The 23022-nt window shown below is 39.0% G+C and overlaps 1 protein-coding gene across 2 annotated transcripts; it reads left to right on the top strand.

Moving 5' to 3' along the window:
• The first annotated feature begins 972 nt into the window (after positions 1-972).
• LOC136752631 (multimerin-1) lies at positions 973-22214 on the top strand. Of its 2 annotated transcripts, XM_066708118.1 has the most exons (7): positions 973-1063; positions 8820-8942; positions 11958-12074; positions 12503-12565; positions 18201-18245; positions 18610-18642; positions 21670-22214. In XM_066708118.1, the coding sequence occupies exons 1-7, from the start codon at positions 991-993 to the stop codon at positions 22062-22064; spliced, it is 849 nt and encodes a 282-aa protein (XP_066564215.1). In that variant the 5' UTR covers positions 973-990; the 3' UTR covers positions 22065-22214. The 2 variants fall into 2 exon arrangements, with proteins under 2 accessions (XP_066564215.1, XP_066564216.1); XM_066708119.1 differs by lacking the exons at positions 18201-18245; positions 18610-18642.
• Positions 22215-23022: the final 808 nt, after the last annotated feature.

Genomic DNA, 23022 nt, shown 5'->3' with positions numbered 1-23022 from the left:
ACAAAGGCTTGAAAGATAGAGGGAGTGTTCACCAATCCATAAGGCATGACTAAATATTTGTAATGGCCATTTTGCGTAATGAAAGCAGTCTTCTATTCTTTGCCTTCTTTAATGTGAATTAAATTATAAGCACTGCGCAGATTAAGTTTAGTGAAATAACACGCTCCCCTGACTTTTTACAGGGCTATGGGCACCAAAGGCATGGGACAGCGATACTTAACAGTGATTTCATTAAGCCACCTATAATCAATGTATTGTCAAAGGCCTCCATCCTTCTTGATGACAAAAAATAAACTAGCTGCTGCAGGCAAGGTAGATGAATGGATTATTCAGTTCTAAGGCTTCCTTGATATAATCCTCAATGGCTTGGTATTCTGCAAGGGAGAGTGGGTAGATGCGTCCCCTGGGAGGAGAGGTACCTGCAAGGAGATCTATGAAGAATTAAAATAAAATAAAACTTGGGGGGCTGGGAGGGTGAATCACTATGGCAGAGCATGCTGTTCCCATGATTTCCTGAAGTTCAGTAGTTTAACAACACTGATTTTTGATTTGGCTTACTCTCTTGACAGAGTGAATGGGACTAGGTCCAGACCATCAAACCCCCCCTTACAGGGAATGAGACAATGAGCTGCCTGAAATGCATAATAATTCATGCTACAAAGTCCCTCACTTCCCTGTCTACCTCCACTGTCTCTGCCTGTCAGTCTATCCCCCTCAAGTCGAGAAGTCTGCATGAGGAGGGCATCGACTACCTTTAACATTACACTAACAAATAAAAAAGCTCAACAGAGTGGCTAGTAAGGTTATGTGGGCAGGGCCATTTCTAGCCTTTTGAGGGCCCTAAGCAGTTTAATTTTTATAAATGTATTTCAAGTATCTTGCTCATGTTGCAATCAGGAAGTATGGGTTTATATTTATATATATATAATTACAGAACTGAGAACTATCTTTCATAGCCTTGCCATACTCAAATGCACATACAGGTTCAGAATGTGCACCATGCAGAGTGAGTTTTATGGAAATGTCTCCTACCACACTAAAATCCAGCAAGAATCAAAGCAAGGTAAATATTATTATTATTATGATTATGATTATAAGCTGTATATGCTGCAATACAATTATTTAGTTCAATAACATAACAAATATAGGATTTTTACCCTATTATACTGGTTAATTGTTTTATAAATGTACTACGCTAGCACAGTTGTGTTTTTAAATATTATTAGATTTCTATATTATTACTATTATTATTATTATAAGCTGCACATGCTGCAATAAAATGATTGAGTGCAATAAACAAAACAAATATTGGATTTTTAACATATACTGGTGCAATAGCACCAATTTAGGCAAGATAGTTTTTTGATGAACAAATGTGATTCATTTATAACTTTACTACGATAGCACACTTGTGTTGAGAAATTCTGCATTCTCATCAAATATAATTTGTTCGATCAAGGCAGATCAAAAGTTGCTTTATTATAGTTGTGCTTTATATCCATATTTATAACCAAGCATGCTTCATTCATTTTACCTGATTCACATCTGCAGTCTTCTTATAACAAAACACTTAATTATTAAAATGAAACCCACAAAAAAACACTCGTGTTATATATATATATATATATATATATATATATATATATATATATATATATATATATATATATATATATATATATATATATATATATATATATATAACACGAGTGTTTTCTGTACTTCTGTACAGTACATGCAAATCTGGAAAAACAAAACTCATCTTCAACTCAATATCTTCAACAAAAATAAACTATGATTCTTATTTCACAAGCAGATTTTCAGCTTCACCTTAATTTTAGTAAGTTATATTTACATTTGTGTTATTTTTATTTTGCTTTCAGAATTTGTAAATTAAATCAAATGTCACTGTATAATCCTTTGTCAACTTTAATTTGACCAATTAATCTAAGAAATATATATTTACAGCACTTTTTAGATTTAATCATCATTAAAAATAATTACAAAATGTTCATGTATATTATGTATAATGCATACAATTTATAACTTTGTGATTCCATTAATAAAAAATCAACTTTTAGTGACTGAGACAATAAAGCAAGGAAGGAATATACACTCACCTAAAGGATTATTAGGAACACCATACTAATACTGTGTTTGACCCCCTTTTGCCTTCAGAACTGCCTTAATTCTACTGTGGCATTGATTCAACAAGGTGCTGAAAGCATTCTTTAGAAATGTTGGCCCATATTGATAGGATAGCATCTTGCAGTTGATGGAGATTTGTGGGATGCACATCCAGGGCACGAAGCTCCCGTTCCACCACATCCCAAAGATGCTCTATTGGGTTGAGATCTGGTGACTGCGGGGGCCAGTTTAGTACAGTGAACTTATTGTCATGTTCAAGAAACCAATTTGAAATGATTCGACCTTTGTGACATGGTGCATTATCCTGCTGGAAGTAGCCATCAGAGGATGGGTACATGGTGGTCATAAAGGGATGGACATGGTCAGAAACAATGCTCAGGTAGGCCGTGGCATTTAAACGATGCCCAATTGGCACTAAGGGGCCTAAAGTGTGCCAAGAAAACATCCCCCACACCATTACACCACCACCACCAGCCTGCACAGTGGTAACAAGGCATGATGGATCCATGTTCTCATTCTGTTTACGCCAAATTCTGACTCTACCATCTGAATGTCTCAACAGAAATCGAGACTCATCAGACCAGGCAACATTTTTCCAGTCTTCAACTGTCCAATTTTGGTGAGCTTGTGCAAATTGTAGCCTCTTTTTCCTATTTGTAGTGGAGATGAGTGGTACCCGGTGGGGTCTTCTGCTGTTGTAGCCCATATGCCTCAAGGTTGTACGTGTTGTGGCTTCACAAATGCTTTGCTGCATACCTCGGTTGTAACGAGTGGTTATTTCAGTCAAAGTTACTCTTCTATCAGCTTGAATCAGTCGGCCCATTCTCCTCTGACCTCTAGCATCAACAAGGCATTTTCGCCCACAGGACTGCCGCATACTGGATGTTTTTCCCTTTTCACACCATTCTTTGTAAACCCTAGAAATGGTTGTGCGTGAAAATCCCAGTAACTGAGCAGATTGTGAAATACTCAGACCGGCCCGTCTGGCACCAACAACCATGCCACGCTCACAATTGCTTAAATCACCTTTCTTTCCCATTCAGACATTCAGTTTGGAGTTCAGGAGATTGTCTTGACCAGGACCACACCCCTAAATGCATTGAAGCAACTGCCATGTGATTGGTTGATTAGATAATTGCATTAATGAGAAATTGAATAGGTGTTCCTAATAATCCTTTAGGTGAGTGTAAATAGCTACCATAAACAGACACTGACAATTTCCCTCAGGTTTCAAGAATGATCAAATTAAAATTTTCAGATCGACATAACATAATAGGATTATGCACTTAAATCTAAACAATGTGCTTGGTGTTAACCCAGTTGCTGGGGGGCTGTATGCATATAAGGAGGAAGTGAAATGGCTACATTCAAAAAATTGAATATCTTAGAAAACGAACAAGATGTGGCAAATGTTCTAAATTAGTATTTTACAGAGGTGTTTACAAAAGAGAAAACAGATAACATGCCACAGGTTAACAATCAGTCCAGTCAAACTCTAAGACAGATCAGGATAAATGAGGAGGAGGTACTAAAGGGACTAGCAGAATTAAAAACGAACAAATCACCTGGGCCAGATGGTATTTCTTTAAGTAATGTTGGAAATATGGGGTAAATTATTTATAGGCTGCTAACTCAAATATTCCAAATGACACTTAGAACAGGGGATGTGCCAACTGACTGGACAACTGCAAATGTCATACCAATCCACAAGAAAGGAGACAAAACTGAGCCAGGAAATTACAGACCAATCAGTCTCACCTGCATCACTTGTGTTGGAAAAATTGATTAGACAAAAGTATAGAGCAGCAACTAATGAAAATCATATTCTTGGAGATAGTCAACATGGGTGGATATGAGGCAGTTCATGTCTTAGTAATTTATTAGATTTTTTTTAACATGCAACTGCAGCTGTAGATCATGTGAAAGCATATGATATGATATACTCAGATTTTAAGAAAGCTTTTGATAAGGTTCCAAACCAATGACTGATGATAACATTGGAAGCTGTAGGCATTCAGGGTAATATAAGTAGATGGATTATGAACTGGTTGATGTATAGGAAATGTATAGGATGTGGATAAGAGGAGTTGTTTATAACTAGAGTGAGGTTGTTAGTGGAGTTCCACAGGAATCAGTACTAGGGCCTTTGCTTTTTCTAATCTATATTAATGATCTGGACTCTGGGATAGTTAGCAAACCTGTCAAATTTGCAGATGATACAAATATAGATGGCTCAGCAGATACAATCTCAGCAGCACAGGTTATTGAAAGGGACTTAGATAATATTCAGGTGTTGAAGAAATGGCAGCTATACCGCATAGCCAGGTGTTTCCCTTCAATAACTGGAAAGGTAGAGTGCGTTGATCAGAGAAGTTTATTCGTACACAAGTTAACTTGAGAGAATCTCACACAGAGGCGGTCTCAGTGTAGTTTCTCAAAAGTTACATTCCACAGTCAGGCATAGTTATACATAAATATATGTGACATGACGGACTTCTGTCCACTCCTGAAGAGGCACAGATGGCAGTTTTAGATGTCCAGAGGGTCGGCTCCACCTCTGTTGCTGGGTATAGACAGTTTAGGGAGACTTGACTCATGTTGACGATACACGAGGCCAGACACATATATATAATTATAGTGTATACCATCTTTCAGTTCCTCTTTAGCTGCAGACCTTTGAGCACACATACACTTTAAGGAAAACTCCATGTAAGGCATTTCTTATTGATATACAATATTTCATAGAACTTGTTCTGTTCCCATTTACCCTCTTTATAGAACAAGTTCCTTTTTCCACTTAAGACTGAAGCATTCTTTACCCATAGTCAGACAACTCTATCAGTCCTGTGGTTCTCTGTGCACTTCCTCCTTGTGGTTGCCATGTTATTGCTGGCAGTCTGCCATGGGAGACTCAGTAACCAGATATAGCATCAGACATTTAGTAGAGTCTACATTGATCCCTGAGCGTCCTGTAGTCCCCTCTATTACTATTATTTTACCCCATCTTTAGGTGTGGGCTGACAAATAGCAGATTAAATTGCAAGTGCAAGTGCAAGGTATTACATGCAGGTACCACAAATGTCCACTACACTATTACACTATGGGAGGAATAGAACTAGGTGAAGTAACGCATGAGAAAGACCTAGGAGTTTATGTGAACTCCTCACTCTCCCCATCCAAACAATGTGGGGAAGCAATAAAAAAGGCAAACAAAATGCTAGGGTATATTGTCAAAAGTGTAGAATTTAAAACAAGGTAAGTAATGTTAAGACTGTAGAATGCGCTAGTTAGACCTCATCTGGATACTGTGTACAATTCTTGGCACCACACTTCAAGAAATAAATTGTTGCTCTAGAGGCAGTTCAGAGAAGAGCAACCAGACTTATTCCATGTCTGAAGGGAAAGTCCTACTCGGAGAGACTGAGGGAACTGAACCTTTTCACTCTGGAATAGATGAGACTACATGGGGACTTGATTCAAGTCTTCAAAATCATGAAAGGCATTGACCACATCAAACCAGAGGAGCTGCAGGGACACACAGACCTGGGGACCCAAATGGAAATTGGGCTTCAAGGCATTCTTCACACAGAGTTGCCACAATCTGAACAAACTCCCCAGTGATGTGGTTGAAGCTGAACATTTGGGGACATTCAACAATAGACTGGATAGGATCCTTGGATCACTTAGTTATTAATGGACACCAAATGAGCACGATGGGTCAAATGGCCTCATCAAGTTTGTAAACTTTCTTATGTTCTTATTTCATCAGCTGTGATTGGGCAGGCACAAGGATATGCTCACTGTTCGTGAATGAAAACACAGAGTGCAGACAAAACCGAAAGTAGTCAGTCAATCAGGAAGTATGTGGAAACTAATTACTTATGATTACTAGTAAATTAACAAATGCATTGACCTATTAATTTACTATTTAAAGTATTAGTTTGACTCTGGGGGCAGGATTAAATGAAAAATGTCTGCAAGAAGCAAACGTGAAAAGCTGTGGAAGAGTCGCAGGAGGGAATCTCACAGCTCAGCTCCTTGCTGAATTAAATCTAAAATATGAGGAGCTGCGAACTGGGAGGAGATGTATTTTGCTGGCTTGACTTCCGAGATGGGAGGGCAACATGAGAGGCACCGTGAGACAATCACAGTGCTTGAAATTGAAGAGAAACCGGAGGTGGAAGAGCAAGACAGCCCTGCAAGAAGCAACGATGGGTCAATATAAACACAGAGATCTGGCACTCCGTGCTGTGAATCCACAACATTAATCTCCCCGTTGAGACAACACTACAAGCATATACTTCGTAGTGGTTACAAATATGAGTGGAAGAAAAAATAATAAAATAATAATAAAAACCGAAGCCGCCATTAATGAAAGCTATTGCTAGTGTAATTATTATTATTAGCAGACACTCTTATATGTTATCTATCAGCAGGTGGATCAATGGTGTGTAGGGTGAATCAATGTAAATATTTTATTCAGCGCCCACTTCCCAGCTAAGACACAACATCACAACATGAATGTATTTATTTACATAAATAGTAAATAGTGGTTATATTTATCATTGGAAGAAACTAGCAACTAAAACTAAGACGCAACGGTTCATTGGGAGTTTCTATGTGAATGCAAGTCTCCTGTTGTGATCAATATACATTAGCTTGAGGTCCTTATGTACCGGTGCGAGAGCACATAAAGTCTTTCTTCTGTCATAGTGGAGGGCAAATATGTTTTAAATAGTTTTAGCACACTGCATATAACTTGTAATGTAAGCACATTACAAGTGACATAACCCTGCGAATAAAGTACAGTGTTAAGACGCTTCTTTCAACAGATGTACCTGATTGGCCTAGCAGTAGTAACAGTTTTGTGGTGCTCTGAGTGTCTGAAATGTCGAATCCTGAGCGGGGAGCTCTGTCCACATTTGTTTTTTCAAAAGTGCCATGGCACTGTGCCCCCCCCTTAATCAATCAATCAATCAATCAATCAATCAATCAATCAATTTTTATTTGTATGGCGCCCTTCGCAGGATAGCCACAGAGTGCTTTAAAGACTGGTAAACATACAACAAACGTATAGCAAAATAAAAAACATAAATACAATAAAATCAAATATAGACCTGTAAACATTTTACATGATCTAGAATAAAGTGAGTGAACATTTAAGTAAATAAACCATTTAGGCACGGAGGAGAGAAAAACAAAAAACTCCTATGGATGGCATGTAGGAGAAAATGAATCTCTGGGGGTCCATGGCTTAGGGCCTAGGCCTAATGGTTGCCTCCCCTCCAGGCAGTATAGTTATTACAGCAGCAAGGAGATCAGAAAGTTCTTTATCGGTGCTGCTGGCTGTGCTCTTCCCTCTGGAGGAGGCCTCTCGCTGGCCATCGGGGGTGGAGTGTTTGGACCATCAACAGGCTTTGGGTTGCGATGGCTCGTCAAGCCTTGGGTGTGGATGCCCCGATGACCCTCCGTGGTGAGGTGCTTCTGGGATGGGTTGTGCCTCATCAGACTTCCATGGTGGGGGATGAGGTGCCTCGTTGGACCCTCAGAGGAGGCTGTTGCTGGAAGACAAGAGGGCAGTCATGTTCAGATACTGGTCATGCAGTGCAGGACATTTCCAAAGTCCATATATATAGAGAGAGATGCATGAATTATTGAAGCCATGATTTGTCCAAACCTCGGTTACAAAATGCATACATTAGATATACATTAAATCTGTGGTGAGTGCATTATTGCACATGCATTTCTAGGCTGTATCTGAATGTGGCAACAGTGAATGCTCAACTCTGGTACTGCTGTTATGCTGATATATTTTAATAAAAATATGTATGCTAACCTAATAAAAATTTATACCACAGGTGTTCTGACAAACTGAGCTACTTGTCAGAATGAGCTGCCTAGTGAAAGTATGCAGGAGTACTGAACACACCCCTAAATCTACTGGTAATAATTATTTACAGTTAAAATTATTTTGACCTTGTTATTTCATAGTGACTAATTTGCTATGTACACATAGATGACATGATGAGCTACCTAGGGTTTGAAGGGTTAAAATACAGTATGAGTGTTGAAAAACAAAGGGTAGCCTATTCTGATAGGTCCCTTCTGTCTGACAGGATGAGCTACCTCTGTTTTTAAGGGTTAAAATACAGTAATAGTGTTGCAAAACAGCTGGTAGCCCATTCTGACAGGTCCTTTCTGTCTGACAGGATGAGCTTCGTAATGTTTACAGTTGGGGAAACTCATTCAAACCAGTAGCCAGTATTATTCAGACTACCGGGCAGCTCATCCTGATTGGGAAGCTCAGTTTGTCAGAACACCGGCAATCTCTGTTTTATGTGTGAATGGATCCTTGCCGGCAATTTTCCATCATTCAAAGTAGTGTGAATGGGGTGCAACAGGAAAAAAGCAGGCAAATGTTGCCTGCAATTTTCTGGCATTTCATTGTGAATGGGGCTTGAGTCTAATCAGTCTCCTTCTTGCTTGGTCATGCAGTTTGTAGGGACAGCCTGATCTAGATAGGTGAAATAATACAGAGCACTTGTATATAATACCCCCCAAATATATTATACATTATTATTATTATTATTATTATTATTATTATTATTATTATTATTATTATTATTATTATTGTTGTTGTTGTTGTTGTTGTTGTTGTTGTCTTATTTCAGCTCCTGCTGCTGCTGATGATAATGATGAAGATGAAGATGACAATGATTATGAAGATATCCCAGAAGATGAAACAAGTTGCCATATCAAAGAGGAAAATACAAATATACAGGCACAGGCAAAGGGTAAATAAATAGGGTGTATCTCTACAGGTGCAGTTTAAAATTCCTCTTTGAAATGTTTTCAGCCTGGGATGAATTGAAAGTATTAGTTATTTAAAAGACTGATGGTGTAATTCTCATATTTTTTTATACTGAAAGGCCACATGTTCTGAAAATCATGTAATATGATTAACAAGCTTATGAACATGTACATTTATCAGATTACAGTGCTTCTATTTAACTTAACAGTATTTTTTAGCAATGTTTGACAAGACCAACAAGGAGATAACTTTGTAATTAGAATTAATGTATTGTGTGTGTGTGTGTGTGTGAATGCTGTTGGCAGGATTTGTTCTTGATTTGTATGGTTGTTACTTAGTGCACCTGTTAAAAGGGTGTGACTTCGGGTGTACAAGGTGGGAAACAAACACTTCTCTTAATTGTGCAAACAGTAATCTGGGGTGTCGTGTGTAGACGTGTTTGTACTTTGTCAGTTTAAAAAAATCGGCAACTGTCTCTTGTTTTTACATAGCAGCATCATTGTCAACAATTTGATCTACACACACTATGAGTGCTGAGCGAGACTGCCAGGTTAATTCTCAGCATGTAATGGGGAAAATAATAATAATAATAATAATAATAATAATAATAATAATAATAATAATAATAATAATAATAATAATAAAGCAAACGTAGACCAGTGGCCCACACAGGTCCAAACAGACCAGCTCAATGGGGCTTCTCCTGCACTTCCCGATAGCCAGACCACCCATGGACCCAATATTATTATTATTATTATTATTATTATTATTATTATTATTATTATTATTATTATTATTATTATTATTAGATAAGCGTAATACAAAGTGCAAATTCCAATTTACACAAGTGTATACAATATATGAGGTTTTACAACCTGGATTGTAAAAGCTGAGTGCAGACAAGATGTTAGGTTACAGTCTAGGGCCAAAGGAAAGTGAGCATAGGGAAAATCAAAATAATAAGAGTACTAGTAATGCAAGGCAAGTAGTATGATAAAGCATTGTAAAGTGCTATCTTACAGGAGAGTAAATGACTAAATTACAAGTACTATCTGGAAAGATGTGTTTTGCGTAAGCACCGGAAGGAGGTGAAGGACTCTGCTGTTTTGACTTCAGTGGGAAGGTCGTTCCACCACTTAGGGGCCAGGGATGAGAAGGAGCGGCTCTGGAGGAAGGGTAGTGGAGAGGAGGCAGAGTTAGTCTTCTGGCACTGGAAGACTGCAGTGGTCTTTAGGGGATGTATGGGGAGACGAGGGTGTGAAGGTAGCTTGGTGCAATGTAGTTGAGACAGCGGTAGGTGAGGGTCAATGTCTTGAACTGAATGCGTGCTGCTATCGGGAGCCAGTTGAGGGAGTGGAGCAGTGGAGTAGCGTGTGCGAATCGGGGCAGAGAGAATATCAGACGAGCCGCAGGGTTCTGGATGAGCTGGAGCGGCGGGTAGTAGTTGGAGGCAGGCCGGCCAGGAGGGAGTTGCAGTAGTCCAGGCAGGATGTAAGACCTCATATATTGTATACACTTGTGTAATTTGGAATTTGTAAAATGTATCATGCTTTGAATTGCACTGTATTATGTACATTGGAATTTGACATGTTTTATGACTTGAACAGCATTGAATTTTTGTACTTTGTATTGTGCTTATATTTTGAAGAAGTTATCATTCAGCCAAATTATTAAAGACTTAAGTTGAGCTGAGGGTGGAGCCATTCTTCATTAAATTAAGGAGAACATTTAGTTTTATGGACCGAGTAAGACTACTTCAGTGACAGCCATAAAGCATACACATGCTACATAATGTTACTACTAATGAGGAAATCTAGTATGTTGGTTAATATTTACATTTTCAATCAAGACAGTTAACCTGTAAGACTTAATTGATTAAAGAGCAGGATATGAACATATGATATTTCCTGTCCTTTAAAACCCAATCTTAGCAGTAGAGTTTTGAATACCCACATCTATTTACACCCATCTGATGTTTTATAGCTCTGAAAGGTTTCAAAGAAACTGAGATCCACAGATAACGAGTTCTCATCTGGTTTGAATTTATTTGAATTTATAAACAGTAACAATTCAACGTCTTTGCTGTGTTTGTAGTATGATCTACAAATGACACAGTTTTGTGATAGGCGTGAATTACCCACTTCCCACCATTGGCATGGGTTCTTGATATTCACCCTATACATTTCTATGGCCTTTATTTTAACCAGGACCTACATTCTGCTGAAATGTTTTACCAAATGTGAACAAATCTGTTCCTCTCAAGCAGAAAACCACACCTGGAAATTCAGCACAATTTACAGAATAGTGTAAGGCTGTGTGCTGTGATTAACCCTTTACAGGAAGGCAAAGGTGGCAGTGCAGAGTTATAGTCTAGCACAAATCATTAAATATGTGTGACATTAAATTACTGTGCTATTGCTAATTTATTCAGTTGATGGCAGTGTATTGAATTGAACTAAAATTCTCCTGGTAGGTGTAATTAAAAATTAAACTAGTCTTTGTATGAGTTTAGCACAATTCATATTAATTAAAAGAAAATATACATGTATGTTTATCTCACAAGTATACGTTACTCTTAGCTTAAAACATGAATTCAGAAAATGATCCATATCGGCCATAATCAGGAAATTACTTCATTTCTAAATAAAACATAGTTCACTTCACATATAAACTGACTCTAGAGGGAAAAACATCAGCCAATTTTGTTAGAAAACACACTTATATAATAATGAATACAAAATAGAATAATCATAGAATTCTAATTAAAATGCATTATGCCACTAAAAGTTAATTGATAAAATGAAAATTACTTAAGGTTTAAACTAACAAAAGCAAATTTTCTTGAAATGCCTTCAAGTAAATATACTTCTATGTGATTTTTGTCCACATTACATTTCTTTCTTTTTATCTGGCAACTTGCAACAGGAAAGCAATCTAGTCTCTATCATTCATTATCTAGCAGTATTTGGGTGTTTTCATTCTTTTTTTTTTTATTGAGATCCTGATGCAAAAGTGAAATCAGTCTCTAAGACCCAACAGATTGGCCTTTCCTGCATTATCTTGATGACCTACTTCATAACATTGGGGATTCTATTGTTCTTGGGTTATTTGAAATGTAAGTATTTGCAGAAGGTGATATCCCATTGCTAATATGGTGCCTTTTATACACAAATGTGCCAAGGTAATAATAATAATATATATTTTTTATATTGACATTATTTTGGCGAAATATGGCGATTTAATAATAGAAAACGAACTATAAGCTTAGATACAATTACAATTTACTATTTTGTATTGGCAAGTCTATATATAATTAGTAGAAACACAAATTAATTTAAATAACAATTTCAGTTACAAAAGATTAACAAAACGTGTTAAGTTTAATACTATATATGTTATTTAAGAGATTGTACTATAAAAGAAATCAGTTACTGTTAAAGTGTATTTTTTTCTATTATTAAAAGGATTTTTTTAATGTAATTAAATTATTTAAAGGTAATTCTCACAGATATGTGTAGTATTTTACATTTATTCTCTTTACAGGCACCATATTATCAGATGAAATCCAACACCTAAGAGAGGAGCTGAACATCTTGAAGCATAATGGTAAAACAAATACTATTCATAGAAACTGATGAACCAGCTGCTTCTCAGATAATTTGATTATAAGTTCTATAAATGCAGGTAATTCTCACAAATAATATGTATTGGTCCTGAGTGACTTCACACATATTGAAGAACAAGTCCTGTTCTACAGAGTCACAACCAGGTTGTGTCAGAAAAATATTTTTAGTGAATTTCACCCTTGTGGTTGACTTGCTATAAAGGTGGTCCCATTTCCGGTTAACACATAGATCTGTCTCAAAAGGTGTGACAGTTGTAGCGTAAGGTACACGTAAGGTATCACGAATCCTGGAATCTTGTATAACTCAATTTCCGTAATAATTGGACATAGACACCAATTCCAAAGATATAAATTGTCAAATGTATTAAAAACAAAGACTAAATGTAGCACTACACTAATTATACAAAAGGGAAAAACTAATTAAAATTCAACTCTAGATCAACAAATCAAAGACAAATCATTTCCGTGAACAAATCAAAGACCATGGGATCACATATGATAACACACAAATCGTTAAACAATAAAGGTTATAAACACATTGACTACAATACCGGTTAGTAAGACGAAGTTGAGTCTTGATGTTAGTTGGACATCAAATAACTAAGCAGGTTAGTATTTATATCAGGTAACTTCTCGTTATTTATATATCAGTCTCATTTACGGTTAGGTGCCGAGAAAGATCCTATCATTACTTGTTACCACAATTTCCCTTAACTGATTATTATTCAATGATTAAGGATAGGCAGGGCCACCAATAATCTAATGTCTATTAACATGTGTCAATTTCAGACTAAACAGTTAAACAGGAATGAGAAGATATTTCTCGGCGTTGACAGGTTTTATTTCTAAAATTGTCAACAAAACAGTTTAATGCAACACACATTTATATTTAAGCAAAACTAAATGATATTACACATTCTAGAGTTATGAATCACAGATTAACATTTCTAATTGTTTTCTCAAATGTCATGAATGATAAACTCCAAACTGTTAAACTTATCTGAACTTCGTCGCAGAGAGGCTTCTCTGGCTTCGGGCTCAGATAACAACACACGGCAGTCCGGTTCGACTTTGTCCAAGAACTTCCACTCAGTCGATGCACCTGGAAGTTAGGGTTTCACAAGCAGGGTTGATTGGTTGATTTATGGTTCCGGTTCTGGCAACAGAGCTACAGGTTGAGCTGTGGCAGTGAGTTACTGGTTCAGGTGAGAGAGAGAGAGAGAGAGAGAGAGAGAGAGAGAGAGAGAGAGAGAGAGAGAGAGAGAGAGAGAGAGAGAGAGAGACCGAGCGCTGTTCTTTATATGCCTCTCAGATCAATAGATGATTGGTTCTTGAGTTTGTGAGATTGGATTTCGGTTTCAGCCCCCAGTGTCCTATTGGAGGGGGGCTTGATTTATGACTGATGTCAATCCATGCCATCTTTTGGAAACGCCGGTTGGCCCGGGTTCGTAGCTCTGTGTCGGGATTTCAGCTCTCGTCCATTTCAAAGAGTTTTTATTACCTACAGGCCCCCTTCCCCAGACATCTCACAGCAGGGATTCCAAGCTATTTGGCCAATTCTCGGTGCCATCCTCCCAAGACTGCCACTTTGATGTAAACCAGTTCACACGCTGATGAGCCAAGGAAATCTGATAACTTTGGGGGGAGAGGTCTTCTTTAGATCAGTGCTTCAGCTCAGAGCTAAAATGCTCTTATCAAAATAAGTTACACAGTTGAGAGCTACAGTGCTGTGTGACTTGCTTATCTGTGAAAAGTACCTCTTCATCACCTCATGTGTAGGGCTCTGACGGTGACAGATTTATTATATCTATATACTGTTGAAGAATTGTGGGGGCGGAGTGTTGGACGTGGCTTTGTTAAGATATTTGGAAAAAGTAGGACTCTTCAGTTATCTTTCAAGTCAGAAGCACTGCCCAAGGGGGAGGGGTTTCTGCGCATTTCTGTAGGAACCCGATTTAAAACGTCACTCAGAACAGGTCCTTTCCCACTTCCTGTTCTATAAAACGTGACATCAGCGCAGGTTCGTCCTCTTTTGCCATTTCACTGCATCCACAAATGTGAGCTTTCTGTGTCTGTGTGTTGCATTAGACCTTAAATACTAGGTATTTTGGCTTGCTGGCTTTAATGATAGTGTTGTTCACCACGGTTTTGCTACATCTCTGTCTCTATTGTGTGTCTTATCAGTTATATTTATAGCTAATTTCGATCCTGTCCGTTCGCATATCGGAGCTCCGGCTGTGCTTTCGGTTTCAGTTTCGGTACAAAAATAGTACATTTAAAAATAATAATTGTGTTAATATAGTGCCATATATTATCCAATTGCTTGCTATGTTAGTTTTTTGTCCGAAGGGCTTTTTCCTCCACAGCAGGAGTGCTAGCAGTGGCAGTAAAATCTAAGCCCTGGCTGCCCGGGATCTCGTCTGTGAGAGGTGCTCATCTGCCGGCTTGTGCCCGCACTACAGCCAGTGACTGGCTGTAGGAGATCTGACTCTCTTAGCTTGCTGGGATCGGGCTCTGCTGTGCTCCACCATCCACTTCGACTGGTGGCTACTACTCTTGGCCCCCCAGACCTCGTGTCCCATGGTGGCCAACAGTTCCCTGGTCACGTGTGTATGCGCTCAGCAATGAGCTCCTTTCACCCCAGCCATTGTGCCGCTTGCGGCTGACGCACCTTGCTTGCCTGGAGTGGTTGAAGTCCTCTGCCCTGTCTGTCTGGACACCGACAGAAGGCGCAAATTGACCATGACTTCTGGGTCCACTCCAGCGAGTGATGGTAAGGGTTCGGTGGCTCTGGACCTCCAGCTCTCCCCGAGCCCCTCCGTCCCCTCCTCCAGACACGCAGCGTCGGAGACAGCCGTGCCTCCCGCAGGTAGCACAAACAGCAGCCCTGGCCCTAACCCTCCCACACCTCGATACTCCACCGCCAGCCCATGTGCCACTTGACACTGAGGGGAGCCTCTCTGCCCTGTCCAAGGGCAGCAGACAGGTAATCTGGGAGGAGGACTGCCTATTACTCAGCCCGCACGCAGGCTTGAAGTCGGTGGTGGAACTCATGGAGGGGGAATAGGTCCCCCCCTACTCCATTGAGTGACAACACTCCCCCTGCTCCTGTAAGTCAGGAGTGGGAGTTTTGGCCGATAATCCAGAGGGCCGTGGACTGCTTGCAGATCCCCTGGCCCTCTGACCCCACCCCCCCAGGCACCAGGTTTGAGAGGGAGCACCGGCCGCAGCAGCCCACCCAGGCCCTCCTGCTGCTGACGGACCTCCTGGAGGACCTGAGAGCCTCTTAAACCCTGCTGTCCGCAGAGTCAAGTGACTTGGCCTATCCTGACAGGCAATGTTGCGTGACGAGACCCTGCTCCGGAGGGCCTACTAGGCTGAAGCACAAGCGGCTCAACTGCATAACACTGAAAGCCTGGTAGCCCTTTACCTGGCCCAGCTGACTGAGGGCCCCGGACCTAGTCAGTGCATCACAGGCCCCGCCCCCTATCAGAGAGATAGTGGCGGTGGCCGACCTGCTGATCAATGTGATGTGTCATGGTGTAAGGGCAAATGCATGCTCCTTGGCAGCCATTTTGGTGGTGCGCTGCCAGCTCTGGCTGTCACAGGCAAGACGTGTGCCTGTCATGGACAGGACCCACCTCATAGATGCACCCATATCACTGGGTTTTACTTTCAGCCCCTCCACTGAGGAGATGCTGACGCACACTCCCCAGGACAGGGAACAGTCCCTGCAACTAGCCAGGGTCTACCCTGTTACACCCTCGGCCCAGCATCGCAGGCAACCTTCAGGAGCTTGATGTCTTCCGACCTCAGCTCCCAGGCAGCAGCCCAGGCAGCAGTCCTGCCCCCCTCCCAATCTTTGAACCGGCAGGCAGGCGCCCCCCATGGCAGCCTGGTGCCAGGCCTTACGTCCTGACCCCCAGCGGTCCGGCATGGCATGTGCTTCAGCCCTGTGTCATTCCAGCAGTCTCTGGCCCACCCATACAAGTCCCAGCAACCATTCTGAGGCGCGGTGTGGACGTGAGTGAGTGAGCCGTTGCATCGTGTGGTAGTTTGCGTCGAAATCTCCGCTCTCCTGGAGAAGCAAGCAATTTGCCAAGTGGACCCACTTCTAATCGTTGCACTTCCTGGTACCTAGGGTTTACTCTCACCTGGTGCCAAGACGGCGGTCAAGACCCAATTAATTGCCCCATCAGGTCATGTTGCAATTTCTACAGGAGCTGTTAGACCAGGGCAAGTCCCCGTCCACGCTCAAAGTGTATCTGGCGGTGTATATGTCGTGTCTGGATTGACACGACATTTCCTGGCTGTGCAGTTTCCTCCTCGCACCCCTTCACTGCCAACATGGTGACTTGATGTAGTGCTGGACGCACTTTCCCAAGCCCCATTTTAGCCACTGAACTCAGTCAATTCTACAGGTTGGATGTGATGGGACCTAGCTCCCGGCAAAAGAGGACGAACCTGCGCAGACGTCACATTTTATAGAATGGGAAGTGGGAAGGGACCTGTTCTGAGTGATTTGCACAGGGGCCAATGGCATCTTTGATAGAGTGACGTTTTCGATAGGGCTCCTACTGAGGTGGAAACCCCTCCCCCTTGGGCTTCCTTTTTCAGATAACCAGGGTAGCATTCGCAACCAATCATTATATTATTCAATCAAACAGTAGAACTAGTTACTACACAAATACAAAATAAAGGTAGTATTAACAAATATTAATAAATATACAACACAAAGTGAATAAAATAAAGGTTTAAAAGAACAATGTGCAAATTACATTGCAAATTGTTTTCTTAAGTGTTATGATTAAAATCCAGACTTTAAAATGAGCATTTGAAGTAGACATTTTAGATTTAAATGCATATTTTAAACAACTGTATATTAATGAATCAGTTTAAATGTTCTTGTTTTTGTTGTTTTAAAGTATTACAAACATGTGCTTTCAGTTATGTTGTGTGTGGAGGTTTACTGTTCGTTTTAAAAACATTTTATAAATGAAGCCGAAGATTTGTTATGCACTCTTCATTACAAGTTTTTAATCACAAACAATAAGGTCACCGACAAAAGATTGTCATCAAAGTTTTCTTTTAAGCTGTGCTAAAAACAAATAGCACAATAATCATAAATAACAGATTTGGTATGTATTCATATACAAATTACATAAATGAACCCCCAGTAGATACTAAGTATTCTATTCAGTAGCAACATAAATAAAACCTTTAATTTAGATTGAATACTTAATGTCCTACAATGATTGCAAAAAAGCCTTTATTTAAATCCAACATGCACCCACTGCAGTTGTTGTCTTTTCAACTCTTTAGTCTCACCCCTGTTTATTGATAACTCTGGGTACATGTTGTAACTAAGCAGGCTTCCTATTTAAACTATAGAACTACTAGGCATCACTCTGTGGCACAGAATCTGCACAGAATGACTAAAGTGAGTGACTAAGGACACATAGCTCTCAAAAATACAGAAACCACTCAGCCTCAGCCTGGGGTGCATGTTTTTGTTGAGCATGTGGTGGTTGATTGTTAAACTCAACATATTTTGCACTCTGGTTGAGATATAGTTAGTACAGATTGTTTAAAAGTCATTACTTCTTCTTTTTTTAGATTCTGAAAACTTTGCTAAACTACAACATTTTACAGAGGAAAAAGGTAAAAAAATATTCCATATATTTTTTTATGGATAAGGGTGTTTGTTAAAAAAATATATATATACAAAAAATAAAAATAATAATAATAATACATGGACAGAAAACCTCATCAGCCCTGTGAAATACATGGATTAATTTGATTCTCAAACTATGCAGAATAATGTTTTTCATTGTGAAACTTCAATATATGAATCACAGAAGGGAAATTAAACTGATCTGAATCATAAAAAAAACACCAACACAGACTCATACATACACACACAAATATATGATATAGATTTAAAGATATGTTTTGTTTTGCTAAATCATCATTGCATTAGTTCTCATATTAATTGATTACAACATGTTTATAATTTCTGTTTCAGTGCAAACGATGACAGAACTGGTCAAACAGAAAAGTAAGCAATTGCTGTCTTGATACGATTCAGAAGCTGTTATTTGAGGAACCTACTTTACTATATACTATACTATATTCAGTCTTCAGGTCATTACTTATAAAACGTAATATATATTGGTCATTATTCATTCCTTGAGAATAAAGTAATCATATAGTATTACATATTAGTTCATTTAAAATGTTATATTATATTATTTGTCATATTACCTGCTACATTCCTTCCCTTTTCCCTGCAAAACAATGTGACTAATCTCCATAGTCTGGTAATGTGTTTTTTAAATTTGTGTCAAACAAATTAACTGTAACTAAAGCCATGGGTTAACTTAGTTATATCATCTAGGTTCCAATTGCATATGAAAGATGGGATTCTCATCTTGGTCCAACATCAATTGGACACTAAATATCTATTTATACACTACATAAGTAGTCATAAGTATGTGGACACCCTTTCTAATTAGAGGATTCGGCTATTTCAGCAACACCAATTGCTGACATGTATAAAATCAAGCATAGTCATGCAATTTCCTTAGACAGACATTGGCAGTAGAATGGGCTGTAACTCCCCCTTGGGCAGTGCTTCCTTTTTCAGATAACCGGGGTTGTATTCACAACCTATCATTATATTTTGGAGTATAAGAACAAGTTACTTGCAACAAATACAGTGAGCAGCCCTCTACAAAGTGAATACATGGGTTCACATATATAGTAAGGAATGCAGATATAATGCTTACTTTCAACTGATTATTCAAAACTGAAAATAAAAATCATACTCTTATAAACAAATCATGGATGCAATTATTTACTATGTCAAATAATACTAAACGGAAAGATTACAGGCTATTATTGGTACCTATTTTCTCTACTAAAAGTGACAGCACTGCAGCTCAGCTTTATTATTCAGCATTATTATTCAATGCAATTATGAATATGAGCAAAGCTGTATATATATATTTTAACTATCGCAGCATGGCCATTCATTATAGTAGAATGCTTTAAAAATGAACTTACCAGCCTTCTTTCTTTCTTTTTTTGTTTGACAGTTTCTAGCTATCTAAAACCGTTATGTCTATAACAAACAGCAATAAAAGCAGGGAAATTATTCAGATGTAGTACTGAAGATATTATTATTATTATTATTTATAGATATTTTGAATCCAGAATTATATCAAAAAGGAAAAACAAACAACATTAATTCATACAATAATTCATACTAGTGTTTTCTATGGGTGCGTTCACAAGTCACAGACTTTCACAATTTGCATTAACTTTCAGAGTTAATATGGAGCTGCATACTAGCCATGGGATCATCCCCAGTTAGTGCACTTGCAATTTACCCTAAATGTTGAACACATTATTTAGCATATTCATTGTTTATCAAAGCAATCAATAATCAAACTGGGTTTGCACCAGCTTCACTGTGGATGGTCAATGCCCCCTGGTAACCCCCCGTAAAACACCCTCCTCCCTCGTCCTTTTGATTAAACTGCAAAGCAAATGTAAATGGCATTCCCCTTCTGAAGAGAAGAGAGGAGGATGGACAGTTATGAACTCCAAAGGCCTGTTGATGTGGAAAGTGATGACTTTAAGCAGAAAGGCATGATTTGGTCACAGAGAGGTTCACTTGCGAAAACAATACAGGAGGAATGCACAGAGAGTGAAGTGGCCTAAAGGGAGCCTCAGAAAGTGCCTACAAAATGTGCCAAGCACTAAATCAAGGCTCAATGAGAGAAGGCCAGTCTTGATGAAGGGGTAAAGTTGCCATACCCATTTAAAAACTGTTCTGCCAGGAAGTGAACTCGACGTCAATTCTTATGCTGCAAACTGATATAGCTGCCAGGTAGACTGCAAGTGTTGATGGGGACTTCCCCCTCCACCCAACAGCTCCTGCAGGAAACATGGGCAGGAGACATGGTCATGACCTCTGACTAGATATCAGTTCTGAAACAACTGCCATCAGTATGGATATTGTGAACTCGTAGAGAGGGCTCTCACACTCTACAGTGGGGGACAGCCCTGGGACTGAGAAACATAGGTCTGCAAGAGGCCTGGGTTGGGGTGCCATAGCTTGCCATGGGCCTGTGACAATGCTTTATTTTGCTTCCCTGGTAAATTATGCTTTCCTGCTTAATAAACTGTAAGTTACTAAACTATTTTAATGTTGTAACCATTATTAATTTCTGTTTTTTAGCAATTACATTGATAGTGTGGTGGTTTATGGGTGGCATGGTGGCATGGTGGCACAGTGGTTAGTGCTACTGCCTCATTGCTTCAAGTCCTGGCTTGGGACTTGCAGTTTGCATGTTCTCCCCATGTATGCATGGGTTTTGTCCGGGCACTCCAGTTTCCTCCCACTGCTCAAAGACATGCAGGTTAGGTTAATTGGTCTGTTTAAATTGCTGTGTGTGTGTGGCCCTGTGATGGGCTGGCGTCCTATGCCTGCTGGGATCAGTTCCCTGCAACCCTCACCAAGATAAGTGGTTTTGAAAATAGATGGATGTGGTGGTTTATATGTTTAATAGGGAAATACAAAATATGATACATGTAGTGCAGTCTGTTTGTCCATGGGTATCAAAGACTTGCATGGATGTCTCTTGTGTTATCTATAGAGAATGACATAGAAAATGAGTCTTCACTCTGAGGGTTGTTTGCTTTGGTCAAAGCAGTTTATTCATGCAATTGCAGGGAGAGAATCAACAACAGCCAGTCAGTTTATATAGATAGTAAGTTACAAAAGCTTGATTCAAATACATTCCTTATATGGTGATCATATAAAAGTTTCCTTATGAAACAGCAACAGCAAGTGGAACAAAAGCAGAAGTAATAAAAGGTAGAAAGTTCACTGACAGTTTGCAATTAAGCAGTTGCTAAGATACAGAAACTATCCCACCCATTTCACAATATCCCCCACATACAAACTGAGGGGACCAAAATCTGATAAAAAAGACAAATAATAAGAATACTGTAAAATTTGTTTGAAAAAGACAGCAAATATGTTAACACTGTTTTATTAATTCTTCTTTTCTCCTAGATTCTACACAAGTGTATTTCTACAGCTCGTTCCCAGACATAGTGGAAGGAAGAGTGGACCCTGTCAAGTACAGTCAGGTGCTGCTGAACATTGGTAATGCCTATAGCCCTGAGACAGGAAAATTCACCTGTCCTGTCTCTGGAATCTATCAGTTTGTTTACTCAGCCACAACCGGTCGTAAAGGACAGACGGACATCTGGCTCATGGTGGATGGAATACGCCAGATCACAAACCATGCTGATCTCCCAGACCACACAATCAGTAGTTTCTCTGTGATGATATTAGAACTTCGTAAGGACAATTCAGTTTGGATAATGCAGGAAAGAGGCCTGACATGGGCAACAAGTTCTAGTCATACTCTCAGCTTCGGGGGTATGCTACTAGCACAAAGATGACTTCTGAAGTGCCTTTGTCCCTAGAAATTAAAGGCTGAGGAAGTGGAGATTGTTTCTCTGCATCTCATTACTTCTGTACAAAATTTATTTGACAGTGACGGAACAACTTGTATTAAGTTTTTCAAATAAATCAAATAAATATAAATAATAGTCACATTGTCATGTAAATTAATGGTTGCAGAAATAAGCTTCTGTTGTAACAATATTCTAATTTGGTTCTTACAACATTTAAACAACAACTTACATTGTTGTCTCTGGAAGTCTACAAATGTAAATTGTCCCACTTTAAATTCACATATTTGACAACACGGTCAAAAAGTAACATTTTTAGCAGGGTCATAAAATACATTTCTATGCACATGGTTAGATGTAGGTACATTAGATGTTAGATGTTTTTTATATATAATTATTTGTTTTGCTTTTATCATTAAATTACATTTATTTTTTACAGAAAGCTTTGAACAGACATATTATTATATCAAAAACATAACAGGTTTCTTATTTTAAATTGTGTAAATATATACATGTATTTTTCAATAAAGCAGTCATTATGATTAATTATAATACAAATACAGTTAGGTCCATACATTTTTGCATTATCATCATTTTGGCTCTGTACGCCACCACAATGGATTTGAAAGGAAACAATCAAGATGTGTTTTAAGTGTAGATGTTCATCTTTAATTTGAGTGTAGATACATCCAAATTGGGTGAACAGTGTAGGAATTCCACCCATTTTTATATGTGGTCCACCAATTTTAGGGGCTTAAAAGTAATTGGACAAACTAACATAATCAAGAATTAAATTGTGAGTTTCAATACTTGGTTGCAAATCCTTTGCACTCAATGACTGCCTGAAGTCTGGAACCCATAGACATCACCAACAATGCTGATTAGGAGACACACAGTCCTTGCTTTTTGCCATGGTTCTAAATATAACAGGCAGCCATCCAATGGA

The sequence above is a fragment of the Amia ocellicauda genome, chromosome 7, assembly GCF_036373705.1.
Source record: "Amia ocellicauda isolate fAmiCal2 chromosome 7, fAmiCal2.hap1, whole genome shotgun sequence".
NCBI classification, from domain to species: domain Eukaryota; kingdom Metazoa; phylum Chordata; class Actinopteri; order Amiiformes; family Amiidae; genus Amia; species Amia ocellicauda.
This window is presented reverse-complemented; position numbering and strand designations above follow the sequence as displayed.